Genomic DNA, 17,099 nt, shown 5'->3' on the forward strand with positions numbered 1-17,099 from the left:
TCAGCAAGTGCCCCCCCTTTTGTTCTGTAATGCTAGTAATAATAGTAATCACAGTTTGCATTAGTATAGCGCCTTCCTTTAAGTAATTTGAAGTGTTTTAGGACCTGATCTAGTGCCCATTGAAGACAATGGGTTTTGGATTAGACCCTTAGACATTAAGGCTGAGATTTGCAAAGTCGCCTAAGAGATTTGGATGTCCAACTCCAATTAAAATAAATGAGAATTGGGCACTCAAACCCAATCTCAGCCTGTGAGTCTCCTCATCCCAGTGGAGACTCATTGGAGGTTGTGACTTGTCGAAGGCCACACAGCAAGTGATCAGGAGAGCTGGAGTCAGAACCCTGATCCCCAGTTGTGCCTCCCAGGTCACACTTTTAGGATGCAGAATTCATTAAGTTCTGCTAGGGAGAAATTTTCTTGTTAGGATTTTCTGGCCTCTTTGACCATGTTGCTGTCTCTCCTCATTTCCACGAAAGCCAGAGGAGTGAATGAGTTGCACAGTTCTGAGTTATGTTGCTGTCCTAATTTCTGCTGGCAGATGAACAGAATGTTGATTCTTGCAAAGCTGTAGGGGGCCATGTATTTCAAAGTTCTCTCTCTCTTGTTCGCATGTTGCATTGAGGAATCTGTCGCATCAGAGGCAAGCTGGATAGGAGCCAATGCCCACGCTTTGGTTTTGTGGTTAACAGGTCCTGTATTATTTGTAAATACACTGCAATCACACGTCAGTTCCCACTGCACTCTCTCCCATTTCTCTCTGCAAATCCTGTGACAAGTAGAGAAGATTTCACAGTGTACTTTTTCCCCCCATTTTCCTTGTGCGCCATAACATTTGTTTTTTCTCTGTCTCTAATGTTTATTTAGAAGATGATCATTTTTCTTGTGCCCCCTTGGTGACTCTGACAGATGCTCTCTACCTCCTTGAGTAATTGTACAAGTGGAACAAAGCATTCTGAAAGCAGAATTCCCACTGCCCTCACAACAGCAGATTCAGGATGCATTGTAGCTGCTTACGTCCTTGGAACCTGCATAGTTTAGCTTTCCTATGTGCAACAGGGTTAAGAGAATCTGTTTCCTTCATTCTCAGTCATGGACTGATGAAAAGGAAAACGCTTTGAGAAGTGCCTGAGCTGCAAAATTTGGCTCTGGAGTCAGATCTCAAACACTCTGAAAGTTCAGGGAGTGAAATTGCCAGTGAAGTCAATGGCAAAGCTTCCACTGACTTCATTAGGGCCAGGATTTTAACCAGGGTATTTAGATCTGTGGGCTTTGACTCATTATATTGATATGGACCAGCTGCAAAATTCAGATCTGGGTCTTGGTTTGAATTCTGACCAACCCCGAATTTCATAGCATTTGGACCTGGAGGTTTTGTTTGAAGTTCACCTCTGTGATAGCTGACAAAAGAATAACTCTGTTAATAAGTAGTGAAAGTTGCCTGCCAGGCTTGTTAGCGTCCCCCAGACAGGAGATACCTTTAATGCATTGGTTTATCACTCTTGTTATACTGAACCTCTGCCCTAAGTGGGAACTGGGATGCAGAGGAGCTGCGGGGGCAAAGCTGCTGTCCATTTACTGGGACGCTTTTGGGGAAAACATGGAGGGTATCCTTGCAGGGTTTTCAGCTTCCAAGCCTCATCTCACTGGTGTTTCTGTAGGACAATGCAATCTGGGCCACTGTATCCCGTAGAAATGTAGTTGGAATTTAGATAGGCAGCCTTGTTGGCCACCCAGGTTCCAGCTTGGATTAGCACCTTACCCGGATGGGGCCTAATTCAACAGCCATGGAAGTCAACGGAAGGGCTCCACTGATTTCAGTCGGTCTGGAGATGGCCCATGAGGAAAACGCTGCAAGCAGCTAACGCCTTAGTTTTACATCTCATCCAAAAATCAGCATGTGCTCTGAAATCCTAGCGCCACACTACCACAGTTATTCACCCTGGACATGGAGGGAACGGTGCCATCTCTGAAATCCTTGACCACACCCTCTCAAGATGCTCCTTGAATGCCTCTTGTTCAAGCACTGACCCTGCACAAGGCTGCATAGAGCACGAGAGCGGGTGAGATCACAGCACAAGTTGGTGTGGCTGTGGGCCATTTATTGATTGAGTTTTTGCAGAGGCAACATGTTATCTTTTTGCATTGTCAGGATGCAACACAAATCAGTCTCCTGTGGAGGAAACTACTTATGATACGTGGTATGTCACATAGTCATGCACTGCACCACATCAGGATGGGTTGTGTCCCCACTGTCCTGCAAACGCATAGGCCAGTCACTTTGGATACAGAGAGAAGGGCTATAAAGGAAAAGAAAGCTCCCTTTAATGCCATGTACATTTTATTTCACCCGCTGAAATGTCACATTGGTGAAACGGCTGCAGGCTACAGAGTTTGCAAGTGATTTGGTGGATGTTTGTAGCCAGAGTCCATCTCTCCCCAGCAGCCAGACATCATGTGACTATCGCCTCATACTGGAAGCTGTCACTGTGTCTAATGTGACATATCAGCGATGAGATGCTGTTTCTCATTAGCATCAGGGCCCTTCGGAAGGGGTGAGAGGGGATCCTCTGGAGAATTTTGGGCTGCGGCTGTTGAATGATTAACACACACGGAGAGCCGCAGAGCCTCTCATTTCATTAGCTTTGTATCATTTAGTTTGATAAAAGAGCTGGATGCTTATAATAATCGCCGATCATGATTAATTAGCAACGGTAATGCATGCAATTGCTGTGTCCTTTATCCACACTTGTGTGTGTTAAGCCTACAGCTTGTCACCCTCCATGCTGTGACATTATTTATTCTCTTTATTAGTGGCCCCGATCTTGTAACGAGACCTCTGTTGTGTGGGGTGCTGTACAAGCATAGAACATGTGTATGCAGTTAAATAATGTTAAAAAGACTTTCACATCCAGATTCAGAATCTTGTCCGTGTAAATATTTTTTTTTAATATGATCATTTACCTTTTTTCCCTCTCAAATGACCTGATTTTTGCCTTTAAAAATTCTCATGGAGACGATTAAGGGATTGCTCAGACTAGGTCACAACCTCCCAGGCGAATGGATACAAAAACATAGGATAGATAAGCCACATGGAGCTAGATCATTGTATTGTTTAGATCATTGTATTGTTCTTGATGCAAAACCTGATACAGGGAGGCAAAAGTCTATTGCTTTCATGCCCCCTTCTGATCCCAGGGGCTGTTTGGACGTGGCTTTTGCCCTGTGTGCAAGTTTGAGGAGCCTCAATGTTGCTCTAAACGAGGGCAATTTTAAAGCAGCGGAAGCAGAGACCAGGATGTGGCTTCCAGGGTGCGAATGCATAGAACAAATGCATTACAGTGTGTAGGTGGTGCACTGGAAAGCTATTCAAGCTCCTGCAATAAAAGATGAAAACTAAGCAAGGAAACAAAATACAGTACCAATGTTAATATCCCCTGTGACTGTGTGTGAAGATTCTATTCCTCTCTGCATGCAGGCAGGATTAAAAAAAAAAACACCTAATAAACTCAGGGCCTGATTCCCTTCTGACTTACACCAGTGTAATACCATTGACTTCAAATGACTTACACTGCTGTGAGAGGAGAATCAGGCCCTTAAAGCTGCACAAATGAATAATAAATTGAGCCATATTTATGTTGGAAGCATACACATTAAAAAGCACGTACATACAAATTCCCTTTGGTTCCCATAATGTAATGCTGCTTTATGAGTTTTGCCTCTTAAATTCAGGGGGAAAACAGGACAAACAAACCCAAGTACAATAGAACTGTGGAAAAAAATGTATCCAATAATCTTCATCTTTCTGTTCAGATACAATGAGCCCTAAGCCCTAAGCCTGCACAAAGACCTTTTCTTAGGCTTCTTGTGAAGGAAAAGAATTTCACCCTGTTCTCACTTGCCAGATTTTTGATACCGGATCATTATGCTTTTCACAATGTAGAGGTTTGTTGTTTACTATATGTAATGAATCCCAGTGCTCTCTGAGCATGGTATGCATGTCCCTTTTTTGTTTTTTAAGGGCAAATATTCAACAAAATTGAATGTAAAATTACATTGTGCAAACTGACAGTGACTTGTAACAAGGCGCTTTTGCTGGGATTTAGTTGCTAATTAAAGGTATGACTGTGTGATTGCAGTTGCACTGGTGTAAACCAGGAGGAGCTCCAGACAAGTCAGTGGGGGTAATGCTAAGGCCAGTATTAGGGAAGTTCGTTTGTAGTTTAGGGAACAATTTCCCTGCACCTTTAGTTATTTACATTAATGCAAAATGGGGATAAAAGGCTACCAGATGATAACGGTAGCACTTTAAATCAGTTTTGCATGGTGTGATTGTATACGATGCAGGAAATCGTGAACTGGGCCCCCAGGTCCTGATTATTAGTAGTAAATAAATCATTATTTTTATGACTGTAGTGCCAAGAAGTCCCAGTCATGGACCAGGCTGTCAATATACTAGGTGCTGTCATCTCTTGTTTACACTGTTTTTAATCTGGTAATGCCATTAATTTAGTGGAATTATTCCTGGTTTGCACTGGTGTAGGTGAGATCATAATCAGGCCTTGTCTTCATTGCTGAAAAGGTGTGTGTGTTTTTTACCTCAGGGTAACTAATATGGTAAAAACACAGTGAAAGCCTGGCATTTTTGCTTCACCTCAAGGTAAATTAGGCGAGGTCAGCACTATAACCCCACGTGAAGTTTAGACTTTACCCAGTTTACCTCATATAAAACTTAAGTGCCTGGTCTTTCCTGTATTTTTAATTCAGGATGGTTCATGCATGTTAGTTACCCTGAGATGAAAAAATGCATCTTTTTTTAGCAGTGAAGTCAAGCCCTAGACCCAAAGCCTGAAACGCTTACTGCATTCAATTCAGCGCCATTATTCCTGTGGGATTCAACAGAAGAGGTGTGTCTGGGGAGAAACAAAACACAAAGACGTCTTTCTTTTGCTAAAGTCACTTGGGGATGTAGGGACTAATTCTCATTTACACTATGTATACATATGTAAAATGCTACTGCAGCACACACTCAGCGCTGCAGCTGGGTCGCTGTAGCTCTTCAGTGTAGACACACAGAGCAATGCTGGGAGGGGTTCTCCTGTCGGTGTAGTTAATTCACTTTCCAGAGAGGCGGTAGCTAGGTTGATGGAAGAACTCTTCCATCGACCTGGTGCCGTCTACAACAAGGGTTAGAGACAGCGACATCTCTCAGGGCTGTGGATTTTTCACACCCCCGAGAAATGTAGCTATGCTGATGGACATTTTCAGAGTAGACCAGGCTTAACACTGCTTTGCACCACTCTAGCCATGTAAAAGGGGTGTTAAAGTGGGTGTCAATTACCTCTTGTTTGGATTCAGAGTAGCAGCCCTGTTAGTCTGTATTCGCAAAAAGAAAAGGAGTACTAGTGGCACCTTAGAGACTAACCAATTTATTTGAGCATAAGCTTTCGTGAGCTACAGCTCACTTCATCGGATGCATCCGATGAAGTGAGCTGTAGCTCATGAAAGCTTGTGCTCAAATAAATTGGTTAGTCTCTAAGGTGCCACTAGTACTCCTTTTCCTCTTGTTTGGAAGCTCTGAGAACTACTTTAACCCTGAATTACACTTGCATCCACTCTTAGTCCCATCACTCTTTTATGCTGCCAGTGTAGCATAAAAGGGCCTTCGCATAACTGAGAATCAGACCCAAGGTGACCAGCTAAATTTCAAGGAAATAAAGGATAAGGATATGGAAAAAATATCAGAGAAAGGTTAATTTGAAAAGACATCACCTTACAGACTCTTACTCGTGGTACAGACTTTTGTATCACTGTGTACTATTCTTTGCATGTTTTAAAGCTTGATTTTTCCCCCCTCTTTTATCTGGGGCAGGGTTTGAGTCTCGGATGACTTACACCTTGTCTCGTCATTTGCATTTGTATCGCTGTGTACTATTCTTTGCATATTTAAAGCTTGATTTTTTTTTTCTCTTTTATCTGGGGCAGGGTTTGAGTCTTGGTTGACTTACGCCTTGTCTCATCATTTGCACCAGTGCTGAGTGAATGATTCCCGAAGGATCACGTTCCTTGCTTTGGCACAAACAGTGCTGATCTGCTTGTGACTTAACTCCCTCCCCCAACCTATCTGAGGTCTCACCACCTCCCCGCAGGTCAGCAGGCAACCTTTTGCTTCACTGCAGTAGCTTGCAGGATGTGAGATTGTCTTTCCTTCTCAAGTGCTTTGTCTTTTAAATGACTCTTGTATCGAATCCCCCCACCCTTCCATCTGGCTTTTATATTCTTACTTTTTAGAGGTTTTAACCATTGTTGTTTCTTATGTATATTGTTTATAGTGACACAAGCCCCTATTTGGAGGTGCCGTGTGTGTACATTGAAAGGTTTATGAATATTATTTTACATGGTCTCCAGCTCAGATACCCTAATAATGAGTGCATTGTCCAAACCTGGAATACAGTAGCTCTTTCCCACCCAAGATCTCAAAATTCTTCACAAACATTAATGAATAAAGCCTCACAATATGCCTGTGAGGCAAGTCAGAATTAGGCTTGTCTACACTGGCAATTTACAGTGCTGCAACTGTCTCACTGAGGGGTGTGAAAAAACACCCCCGAGTGCAGCAAGTTTCAGCGCTGTAAAGTGCCAGTGTAAAGAGTGCACCAGTGCTGGGAGCCCCGCCCCTTGTGGAAGTGGGTTTTTTTAGAGCGCTGGGAGAGCTCTCTGCCACAACCACACAAGCCACATTAAAGCGCTTTAGTGTTGCCAGTGCGATACGTTAAGGTCAAAATGTTCAAAAGTAGCCGCTGATTTTAGGTACCCACCTCTGAGATTCTTTGAGCTGGATTCTCAGCTGGTGTAGATCAGGATAGCTCTGTTGACTTTGATGGAATCCCAAACTTCCTGAATTTTAAGAGCTCTGAGAGTGCAAACCTCCAACTGAAGTCAGTGGGAGCGGAGTGCTTCTGAAAATTAGGTTCAAAGGATAAGATCAGCCTCTAAAGGTGGAATTACATGAAACCGTAACTTTTGAAAATGTGGCTGTGACACACAAACGAATGCAGTAACTGGGAACAAAACAGAGGTTTTCTGACTCCCCCTCCCCGACTGAGTCCCCCCCTTCCAAAAAAAAACCCCCTCCAAAACACCCCTGAAGCAGTTGCTAATATTTTAAAATTCTGACTGGAGCTAATCAGAAAATGAGTAGGGGAGAGAGAATCACATTTTGTTTTGATTTCTCCCTCCCCCCCAACCCTCTTGGGCAAAAATAGATATTTCAATGGAAAATGTAATCAAAAAGGTGAATTTTGAAAAATGTGAACCAGCTGTAACCCTCATATTTTATGGAAAAGGAAGGGGAACAGTTAAGAGAATCCAGTTTCATTTACTGATTTGGTTTTTAATTTTTCCCCCCCAAAGAAAGGAACTCTTTATATGGTATATGTTGTTATTTAACATTCCAACTGAGTATTTATATTCCAAGAAGGCAATGTGTGAACTCTGGTACGCTTTCACTCTGTCTTATGTATTAATTTTAAAAGACAATGTCAAGGTAACTAGTTCCCAAAATGTGTACACGGTGGGGGAAATCCTGGTTTCATTGAAATCAATGGGAGCTTTGCCATTGCCTTGGGTGGGGCAGAATTTATTTCACCCCGTGTCTTTTAAAAATGAGCTAGTTCTTTTAATGTCGATGTTCCACTGATGCTTCTTTGACAAACTGATTGTTGCGGAGAGCTCAACTTAAATCACTCATCCCCTCCTGCTGCTTGCATTAACAAAGCTCTGCGTGTGTATTTTTGAGAGTGAATTTCACTCAGACCTTGTCTTCTACAGGACTCACCAGAAGCCAGGCATGGTTTTTGCTTGCCTTTTAGTTGTTGTTTAAATTACTTGTTACTGCAAAGACTGGTTTATAAAACAAACACCTCAGTTCAACTGGGAAGAGCGAGGTTGGGCGTACAATAGTTTAGTCACCGAGGGCCGTAATACAGTACTTTGGTCTAACTCTGGTTGTTGGGTTGAGTATGGGTGGTTTAGTGGCTTCTGATATACAGGAGATCAGAATGACCTAAAAGCATTAATGATACGTTTTAGTCCATTTTGTAGAGCTAACCCCTTTGAATATATCACTTGGTAAGGGAAGGGTAATATTTATTATTATGAATTATTTAATAATAATTGATCAATTTAATTATTTGTATTATTATTAATACTAATAATATCTATTATTATATATGGTACCCTTTACGTCTGTCACAGTAAGACACCTTGGATGATCAGGGCTGGATCACTAGCCTGGGAATCATTCTTGCACAGCAATGCTAATGCCTGGTCCAGTGCCCGCTCACATCAATGGGAGTCTTTTCATTGACGTCAGTGGCTGCTGGATCTGATCCTTAGACCTTTACCTCGATCGCTTCCTTATGGGCAGCAGACAGGCCAGTCCTCCCAAACCTAAGTGCCCTTTAAGATTCCTTCAAGAGCTGGTGCTTTGTAATTTATTTTGGCTAGTTACACCACATGAATGAAACTTAAATCAACAGCAAGTCACCTCCAGGCGTGGGCTCTGTTACTGTACATTTTGGGGTGTGCCAAGACCTCAGACCCTCGGTGGATCTAAATCAGTGTTTCATGGTGCATACGCTGTAGTGCGGATGGCGCTGAAAAGTACTTGTATGGAAGCCAGTCAGCTTAAACCAAGTCCCTGATGAAGCTAAGACCTAAACATGTGCTTAACTTTAAGTACATACTTAAGTCCTGTTGAAATCAATAAAAAGCTCAAGCTAACAGTGCAGGATTGGTGTGTTTGGAGGACCTTTGACTTGAATTCATTCCTCCCCAGGCCTGATCCAATTCCCATTGAAGTAAATGGAAAGGCTCCCATGGTTTACAGTACTGGATCAGGCCCTAAATTTGCTGACCATCTTCAGGGCAGAAGGCAAAGCTATCTGTTTTACAAGGCTTTCTCTCCTTTGGGTGTTTTTGGGGGGATTATTTGATAAGAGCATATGTTTTGTTTGAGTTACTGCCCAGCAGCTCAGTGGACAAATTTTGCTTTTTGTTGTTCTTTATTATAAATGTAGAGGTTGACAATTATGTGCACCATGCAAGGCGGCTGAATTAAGTGATCTGAATAATAAACACATTTAAGTGTTTAAAAAATGACTTCAGTGAAGGATAGTTGTCTTGTCCAATGAAGAGTCATAAGGGCCAAGACTGAACTTTGTATAAATCCTTTAATGGTTCTGAGAACACAGTCCAGGCTGTGCCCTGGTTCAATTTATTCAAGCTACTTGGAAATGTCTGATATTTAAAAAATCTGCCAGGTGCAGAGGTGATCTTCTTACTGTAAAATACTACAATCCAGCACACACATTAGACAGCATGGGGCCAGATTGTCAGCTAGTGTAAATCAATGTAACTCCATTCACTTCAGTGGAATGATGCTGATTTACGCCAGCTAAGGATCTGGCCTTACAAATGCAAACCAAGGGGAATTCAGTTTTGAGTAGTTATGTCTGTGACATTTATAGCATCCAACCCAAGAGGATAAGCTCTGTGGAGCTGGATGAGCAAATGTAATGTGCAAGTGACAGGCAATTAGCAAGACAGCCTATGCTACACATAAGATCAGGCCTCCTCTTGCCAAGTCTGAGACCTGGTTTACACCTAAAACTGAGGCTGATGTAGCTACATTGCTCAGGAGTGTGAAAAAATCACATCTTGGAGAGATGTAGTTAAACTAAACTAAGCCCCGATTTAGACATGGCTTGGTCGACGGGAGAATTCATCCATCATCCCAACTACTACCTCTCGAGGGCGTGGATTTACTACAGTGACTGAAACCCCCCTTCCATCGCTAGAGCAAGTGTCTACACTACTGTGCCTCAGTGGCATAGCTACAGTAGTGTAGCTTGTAGTGTAGACCTAGCCTTAGTCCCTTTCTGCAAAGACGTTTTAAAATCAAGGGTCAAGGACCATAATTTTAGTCATCAGAACAGGAGATTCTGGCAGCCTTATCTGCAGAGGCAGCGTGGTCCAGTGGATAGGGTACCACGCTGGAATTTGGGTTCTGTTCCTGGCTCCGTGACCTTGAGTGAGTCACTTCCCCGTCTGTGCCTCTGTTCCCCTTGTCTGTCTTTTTCCTATTTAGACTGCAAGTTCTTTGGGGCAGCGACTGTCCCGTACTATGCATTTATACAGGTCTAGCGCAGTGGGGCTTTGATCTTGGTTGGGGCTGTTAGGTGCTGCTGTAATATAAACTAATAACGAAAGTACTTGCTGGCAGAAATGAAGTGCACAGCTGATCAGTTGGGCCTTTCCCAGGGGAAGGGATTCTGATTGCTTTTCTCTTCCTTCCTTTTTTCTTTCTCTAGAAATTGGCAGCAGAATGCCAGAGTGCGGGATACCCTGGCATCCTAATTCCCTATAAGTGCGATCTGTCCAATGAAGAGGAGATCCTATCTATGTTCTCTGCAATCAAGACTCTACATCAAGGGGTTGATGTGTGCATCAACAATGCTGGCTTGGCTCGCCCCGAGCCCCTGCTGTCTGGGAAAACGGAGGGTTGGAGGATGATGATAGATGTGAGTAGTTCGCCCGCGAGACAATGGGAACTATGATGGGCTGGACAGAGAGAAGAGAGTCTTTGCCATGACCAAGCGTTTGGATGCAGAGACAAGTATCGCCTGCTGGCTGGGTGCTAGGGGTGGGAAAATGTGTTTTGCCTGATTCTTGAACCATCTGGAATGTAGGAGTGATTAGAGTAGGGCAGAGATTGGGGGAAAAGGGAGCAGAAAGGGAGGGAACTCTCCACCGGAAAAAATAGGGCAAAAAATGGAGCAGAGACCAGGTGGAGTGAAAACCAAATACAAAGAGACTGTGGGGAAATAAGGAGCAGGGATGGTGAGAGGACATCCTAATTAAAAAATACACTGTGGTATGTCTACCTAGGCATTTATCTGGCCCTCATCACTCTAGTATCTGGGCACCTCACAGTCATTCATGGATTTTATCTTCAGGCCACTCCTGTGAGGTAGAAAATTCTGTTGTCTCCACATGGGGAACAGAGGCATTAGGTAGATAGTGTCTTACCCACGGTCACCCAGGCAGGGTGTGGCTGAGCCAGAGATCAAACCCAGTTTGAGTCACAACCCAGTGTCCTAGCCAATAGACCCGCCTCTCTATCTTGATATGCTGTAGGCATCCACTGGTCCTGGCCTAGTTTGGGGTGGGGAGTGATTATTTTGCCCCAATATAGTACTCATCACAGGCTTCTCTTTACCAAGAAAAATAAGTTTTGGTTTTAAATGAGATCATTTTCTGGCATGGGGTGAAACATGGGTATAAATTTCATGGGAAAAAGATTGGCAAATGTGAAGGCACAGCCTAACAAATAATCTTAGAAGTGTTGCAAAATCTCCACCCCCCACAGAGGTTCACCATCTCAATTGAGCACTGTTGCTGTGTGCTGTTAAACAACTGCTGTGTTCCACCCTAGAAGTGTTGCCTGATCTTTAGATTATGTATTAATTATATTGATTACTTAAGAATCCCCGGTTATCACTTTGGGGGCTGCCAGATTCTTGCCCCAAGATCATGCCCAGTATTATTTAAATTATTATACAGTTGGGAACCCTGATGTACACAGTTGCAAATCACACACTATAGGAACTCTCTTATATTTACAAATATAGTTTATTAATACATTTAGCACGGTCACAAACACCCCAACTTAGGAAGATTGATAGAAATACGACAGCATGTACATCTGCACACCCATATACTCACACCATCCCTTGTAGAACAGCCTGAAACGTTAGCCATCGTCTTCCTCATCACCATCACCTTCCTCATCTTCACCAGTGGCCATCATTGTGGCACCTCCCAAGGACTACATCTCTCTCTCCTACCGCCCTTAGGCTTTTATAATACGTTATGCTGATGCCGCTATGTTTGATGCATGTTCAGTAGGGGATTTTTCCCTTCTCCTTATTTGTATTTCCTCACCTTACTAATATTGGAGTGTCTTTTTCCTACAGGTTAGTTTATCAATGATCCTAACTTATTATCGTATACGTCTGTTAGTTACCATGGCCCTTTTGTGGTTAGGTATCACATTTGTTATTTCTGTCCTAACTGGTATTTTGGCTCTTTCCAAGTTCCAAGTGGTGGTGTACCTGTTAAGTTTAAAAGGGTATGAACTTAGGAAAGCCCCTATGCCAACCTACTTCAACGCATCCTCTATGTTAAAGGTTGCAGCCATATATGAACCATATGCTTTAGTTCATCACCATTTATCTAGTGAAAGGTCCCAAACCATACGTATGCTAACTTTGCCTTAGCTCAACATACAGGATGTGGTTTGCAGGTACCTTATGTTACAGCCAAAATATACTCTACTATAAACCTATTATAATAAAACAAATAATCAAACCCATAAGAAACGTATAAGAAAAGATATATAGGCAAGTAAGCAGGCCAGCCTTAAATGTATCTCATGTACTTGTTATGTATGTCGGTTCGTTGCCAGGACACTTCTGTAGTTAAATTATTTATCTGTGGTCAGAACTTCCCCTTAAACTCCCCAAATACTTGGGGTTTTCGGTTGGGCCGTTTATCTGTGCAAAGTTTATCTGTTCAAAGTTCACAGGGTCACAGGTCTTAGCCTTATGCTAACTTGCTGAAGCTAATGTCTTACAGGATACAGGCCTGTAGGTTTCTTGCATTACTGCTAAATCTAATGCAAATCAGAATATAATGCAAAGCAGTAAATAAAGGCAAACTAGCCCACTGGGCTACAGAAGTGGCAGCATTCCAGGAGAGTCTGCTACATACCTGCAGGATGACTTCATTACATGGATAGGTCTGCTGTTGCTGTCCTCTTTCGTGAAGGCAAAGACCACAGTTTGCTTTCTTGTGGCTTTGCCACTTGTGGACTATTCTGCTTTTTCTTGCCAAAACTATGCTTTGTCATTTTGTGTTACATGGATTCCAAACTATGGGTTGTGATATTACTGGGGTCTGCAATACTGCGTCACTGTTTAATTCTGAATTTTAACTGGATTATATTTTACCTTGGGACTGATTTTCAGAGGTGCTGAGTTCCCATTATTTTTAACTTGGGAATGGCCTCGTTTTCATTTTAATTGAAAAAAGGACCTATTTTCAAGCAGCCCCCTCTCCAAATCCCCCCTCCCCCCCCCCAAACAAAAATATGACAAATCCAGTACATGAGCCATTTTTTTTTTGACTTGGTACCAAAATACAAAAGCTTTCAATTTCATGTAGATTTGCATTTTGTCGTGATCGTGTCACACTTCTTCAACACGGAGGTCCCCTTTATAGTAGACAAATGCTCCAAAGGTCTCCTTGGAAGTGGATGATGTATCTATAACCCACGGCTGATTAATAGATTTCATGTGATAGAATGTTCTCTCCTGGTCTGTGTGTAATATTGGTGACCTGGAATCTGTGGCATGCTGATTCCAGGAGCCCTAGAGGACGGTCCTATCCCTGCACACTCAGGGAGTCATTACCGCGTAGTTGTGTCAAACGTCCACTCACAGACTAAGGGTATGTCTAGACTGCAGCCACTGGGTGTGATTGCAGCCTGAGCCAACATACCCCAAGTTAGCTTAAATCTTGCTTGCTCAGGTCCGTAGTCCCCCGCCCCTCAGCCTAATGAGCTATAGCATTCCTTTTTTTCTGGTCTTTAGTACTTTGTTTTCCGTTCAAAATCTGATTAGAGCTGGATACCACTGAGCCGATTTCACGCGCCGTACTAGGAAATTGTGAAATTCTATCACATTATTTACAAAAACAGTCTTCTATGATATGTACATACAGTACCTAGCATAATGGGACCAGAATCTTAGCTGGAGATGCTACTGTAATATTAACGATAAATGCATGTATTTATGGTTCTGTTTTCTGTACCACACTGTGCCTTTAAACGTCGGAAGTCCGTCTGCAATGGAGGCAGGGTTGTGAGGTGATTTGGGATCTTACAGCATGAGAGATACTTTCTGTTCTCTCTCCCTCTTCTGGAAACTTTATTTTTTCTAATTTTAAGTTATGGGAAATGACAAAGAGAGTCCTCCATACTGGAAGTGTGTGTTCTGCTCATTGTGTGCAGACAACATACCTGTGTGTCTCTGCTTTGACCTAGCTGTGGCATTAATTGTCAGGGTGATGTTACGCCGCCTGTGATAAACCGGGATGTCCAAATATTATCCAAATGAAGGCTTTATTGAAAGCTTGCCAGCAGCTGAGAGCTGAACCTAACTTGTGTCTAACGAACCCAATTTCAGTGGCACTTTTAATCTGGAGGGAAAGTCCATGGAAACCACAGGTCCCCGTGTGCTATAAGCCATCCTGATCTGAGCAGCTTTACTGAACCTGGCTCATGACTTTTAACCTGCTAGTAAACATTGAAAATGCCATTAAAAATAGCTCTGGGTTTTTCTTCCTCTCTGAATAGTCCTCTTTTCACAGCTTGGAAATCTCACTCTCTGAATACACTGTAGCTGAGTATAACTTTTGGTCTGGTAGTGGGGCTTTTGCTGTCTCTCTCTAACTACATATGCATCAGAGGGATATGCTTACTGAGTGCCACATGTGTGCCTCTCATCAACATCTGTCTGGTCTGGTTCTGATGCACTTTCCAAAACTTTTCAAGAGTTTCTTGAAACGGAGGCTGCCAGCTCCTTTCATGGGCCATTGGGTCTTCGCAGTGCTCTGAATAGTTCGTAGAGAATTTCTTCAAATGTTCTGCAGGAAGAAAAGCATTAGAGAACGATTTTATTTTGAAGGGTGTTACGGAAGCATTTCAAAGTCCAGCTGTGCTGAAGGAGAGGGGGAAAAAAAATCCCCAAATAACCGTAGATCCCTTCGTTAGGAGACATTTATGGCCTTAAATCTAGTGGAGGGGTTTTTAAATTGTTCCTTCTTTCCTTACATCATTTATGAGCTTTTGAGACTGACTTTGACTTTTAACGATCCCTCTTCCCATGTTTCTTCCTTGAAACCTGTACCTGTAGCTCCACCAGCCGAAGAAGTGCTATCATTTATTTATTACAGCCCCTACTGCTCTGCTGCAGGATTCTAGATCCTCGTCACCTGAACTGTTGTCTGTTGTTTATTCCCCCCCGCACCCCCGACTGCAGGGTTCTTAGGGCATGGACCACATCCGCTTTGTGTCCTCTACAGCACTGAGCAAGCTGTTGGCACTTAACAAATGCACAGTGTATGAGTGTGAATTTTATGCCACTCTGGCCCCATAAAGGGGCCTTAAAATGGGTGGAAATATCCCCTAGCCTGAAAATATCCACAAAATGCCCCTTGTACAGAGGAGCTCCTTTGAATGGTGTGGAGAGAGCCCCTGGCTCCAGCCCCTGGTGTAGGGGGACGTCGGGGGCATCACGGATACATACTGCATTACGGCTATTCTTTAAGTCCCGGGGCTCATAGAGGGCTACATTCGAGCAGTCTCAAGGCAGGGGCTAGCCAGGCTCCTGCAGGACCCCAGCATATGGGGCGTACAAAGGTGGTTTAAAGCCACCCTTGTGCCCTTCCCCTAAGTGCAAGAATGGAGCAACTGGGAAACAAGCCCTGAGATTTTTATCAGTCCTTGGTCGGATGCACTCCCATTGACGTTGGCCAGAATCTCAAGAAGCACCTCCGATTTGGCTGGTATTACAGCATGGTTTTGTCTGAATTTCCCCCTGATTCTGTTTCCTATTAAGGTACTTTCCCTCCAGCTGGATGGGCAGAAAAATGGCCTCTTGCCAATCCATTGCTGAGAGAGGAGAGCTATATTGGTAGGATATTGCTCAGCTGATTCTATTTTGGGACTCCCAGCAAATTACCGACTTTTCCAATATCTCTTTATTGAGTTTCTTTTCTTTGAATCACTCCAGGTAGAGCCAGAAAGTAGTGGAGAAATTGAAAAGGTCAGAAATGAGAACTGGCTGATCCCGGGCAAGGTGGATCAAAGGCAACAATCCCTCTGATCAAAAATAGGAAAGGTTTTACAAGGGTTGGAGCAGGTCCTCAGCTGGTGTTAATCAGCGTTGCTCTGTTCACTTTGATGGAGCTGTGCCGATTTTACACCAGCTAAAGATCTAGCTCATAAAATCACAGGCAGAATGAAAACAATGTTTGCTTCCTCAGCATGGCTCGTCTCCACATGTACAATGCAGCTCCCGGCTCGGGTGTGAACCGGGGGTGGGGGTGGGGGGAAGGGTTCAAAAGCACTTATATGATTTAGGGATATAAAACCCAGTGGGATTTTGAAAATCTCACCCCAAGTCTCAATGCCCAACGAGTCATGGGACGGCTCTGCATTATCACAAGGTGGTGGTTTTGGGATAGGAACGCACACGCACCATACCTGGAAAACAATCCCTGCATCTCCTGGCACAGAGAGGCTTCCAGCAGCCAGGTTTATGCCCAGAAAACAGATAACCAAAGGTTAACGTTTAACACCAAATCAGAGATCCAGGCTTTCAAACTCAGCAAGAGCCACCACCTTGTGCAATGTCTGGTAGGCCTTGAAACTTTAATGGCGTGATTTATGGCTGCCCCCTGCAAAGGTGCCCAAGTGGGGGAGGATGCAAAGAGCCTGCATCCTCAGTGCAGAGGCTGGTCATAGTTATAGCCTTGGCTGTATAGGGGACACTCAGGGCTAAGCTCCTCCAAAGGGAAAGGGTTAGGAGGCAGGGCTGTAGTCCCACCTGTCATGCCCATCCACACCAGCCCAAAGACTCAGGTCCAATTTCTCAAAGGTATTTAGGTGCCTAACTCTCACTGAAATAGGAAGCTAGATACCTTTGAGTGTCTGGGCCCCAGTATGGTGCTTTCACCACAGGACTAGCCTTCCTCTCTTTTCGTAGAATTGTACGACTGGAAGGGACCTTGAGAGGTCATCTAGTCCAGTCCCCTGCACTCAGAGCAGGACTAAGTGTTATCTAGACCATCCCTGATAAGTGTGTATCTAACCTGCTCTTAAAAATCTTCCATCTCCTTTCCTCCGGTTTATGAGATTTCCATTCTCCCCTCTATTCTCCCAGCTTGTTTATAATATTGTGCTCTAAATGAGACCG

The 17,099-nt window shown here is 43.5% G+C and overlaps 1 protein-coding gene across 1 annotated transcript in view; it reads left to right on the forward strand.

Moving 5' to 3' along the window:
• DHRS11 (dehydrogenase/reductase 11) overlaps positions 1 to 17,099 on the forward strand; it is a 66,122-nt gene that overhangs the window by 35,844 nt on the left and 13,179 nt on the right. Inside the window, exon 2 of the mRNA XM_037880316.2 lies at positions 10,371 to 10,580. Coding sequence (XP_037736244.1) covers positions 10,371 to 10,580 — 210 coding nt within the window. The remainder of the gene's footprint in view (positions 1 to 10,370; positions 10,581 to 17,099) is intronic.

The sequence above is a fragment of the Chelonia mydas genome, chromosome 17 (assembly GCF_015237465.2).
Source record: "Chelonia mydas isolate rCheMyd1 chromosome 17, rCheMyd1.pri.v2, whole genome shotgun sequence".
Lineage (NCBI taxonomy): Eukaryota > Metazoa > Chordata > Testudines > Cheloniidae > Chelonia > Chelonia mydas.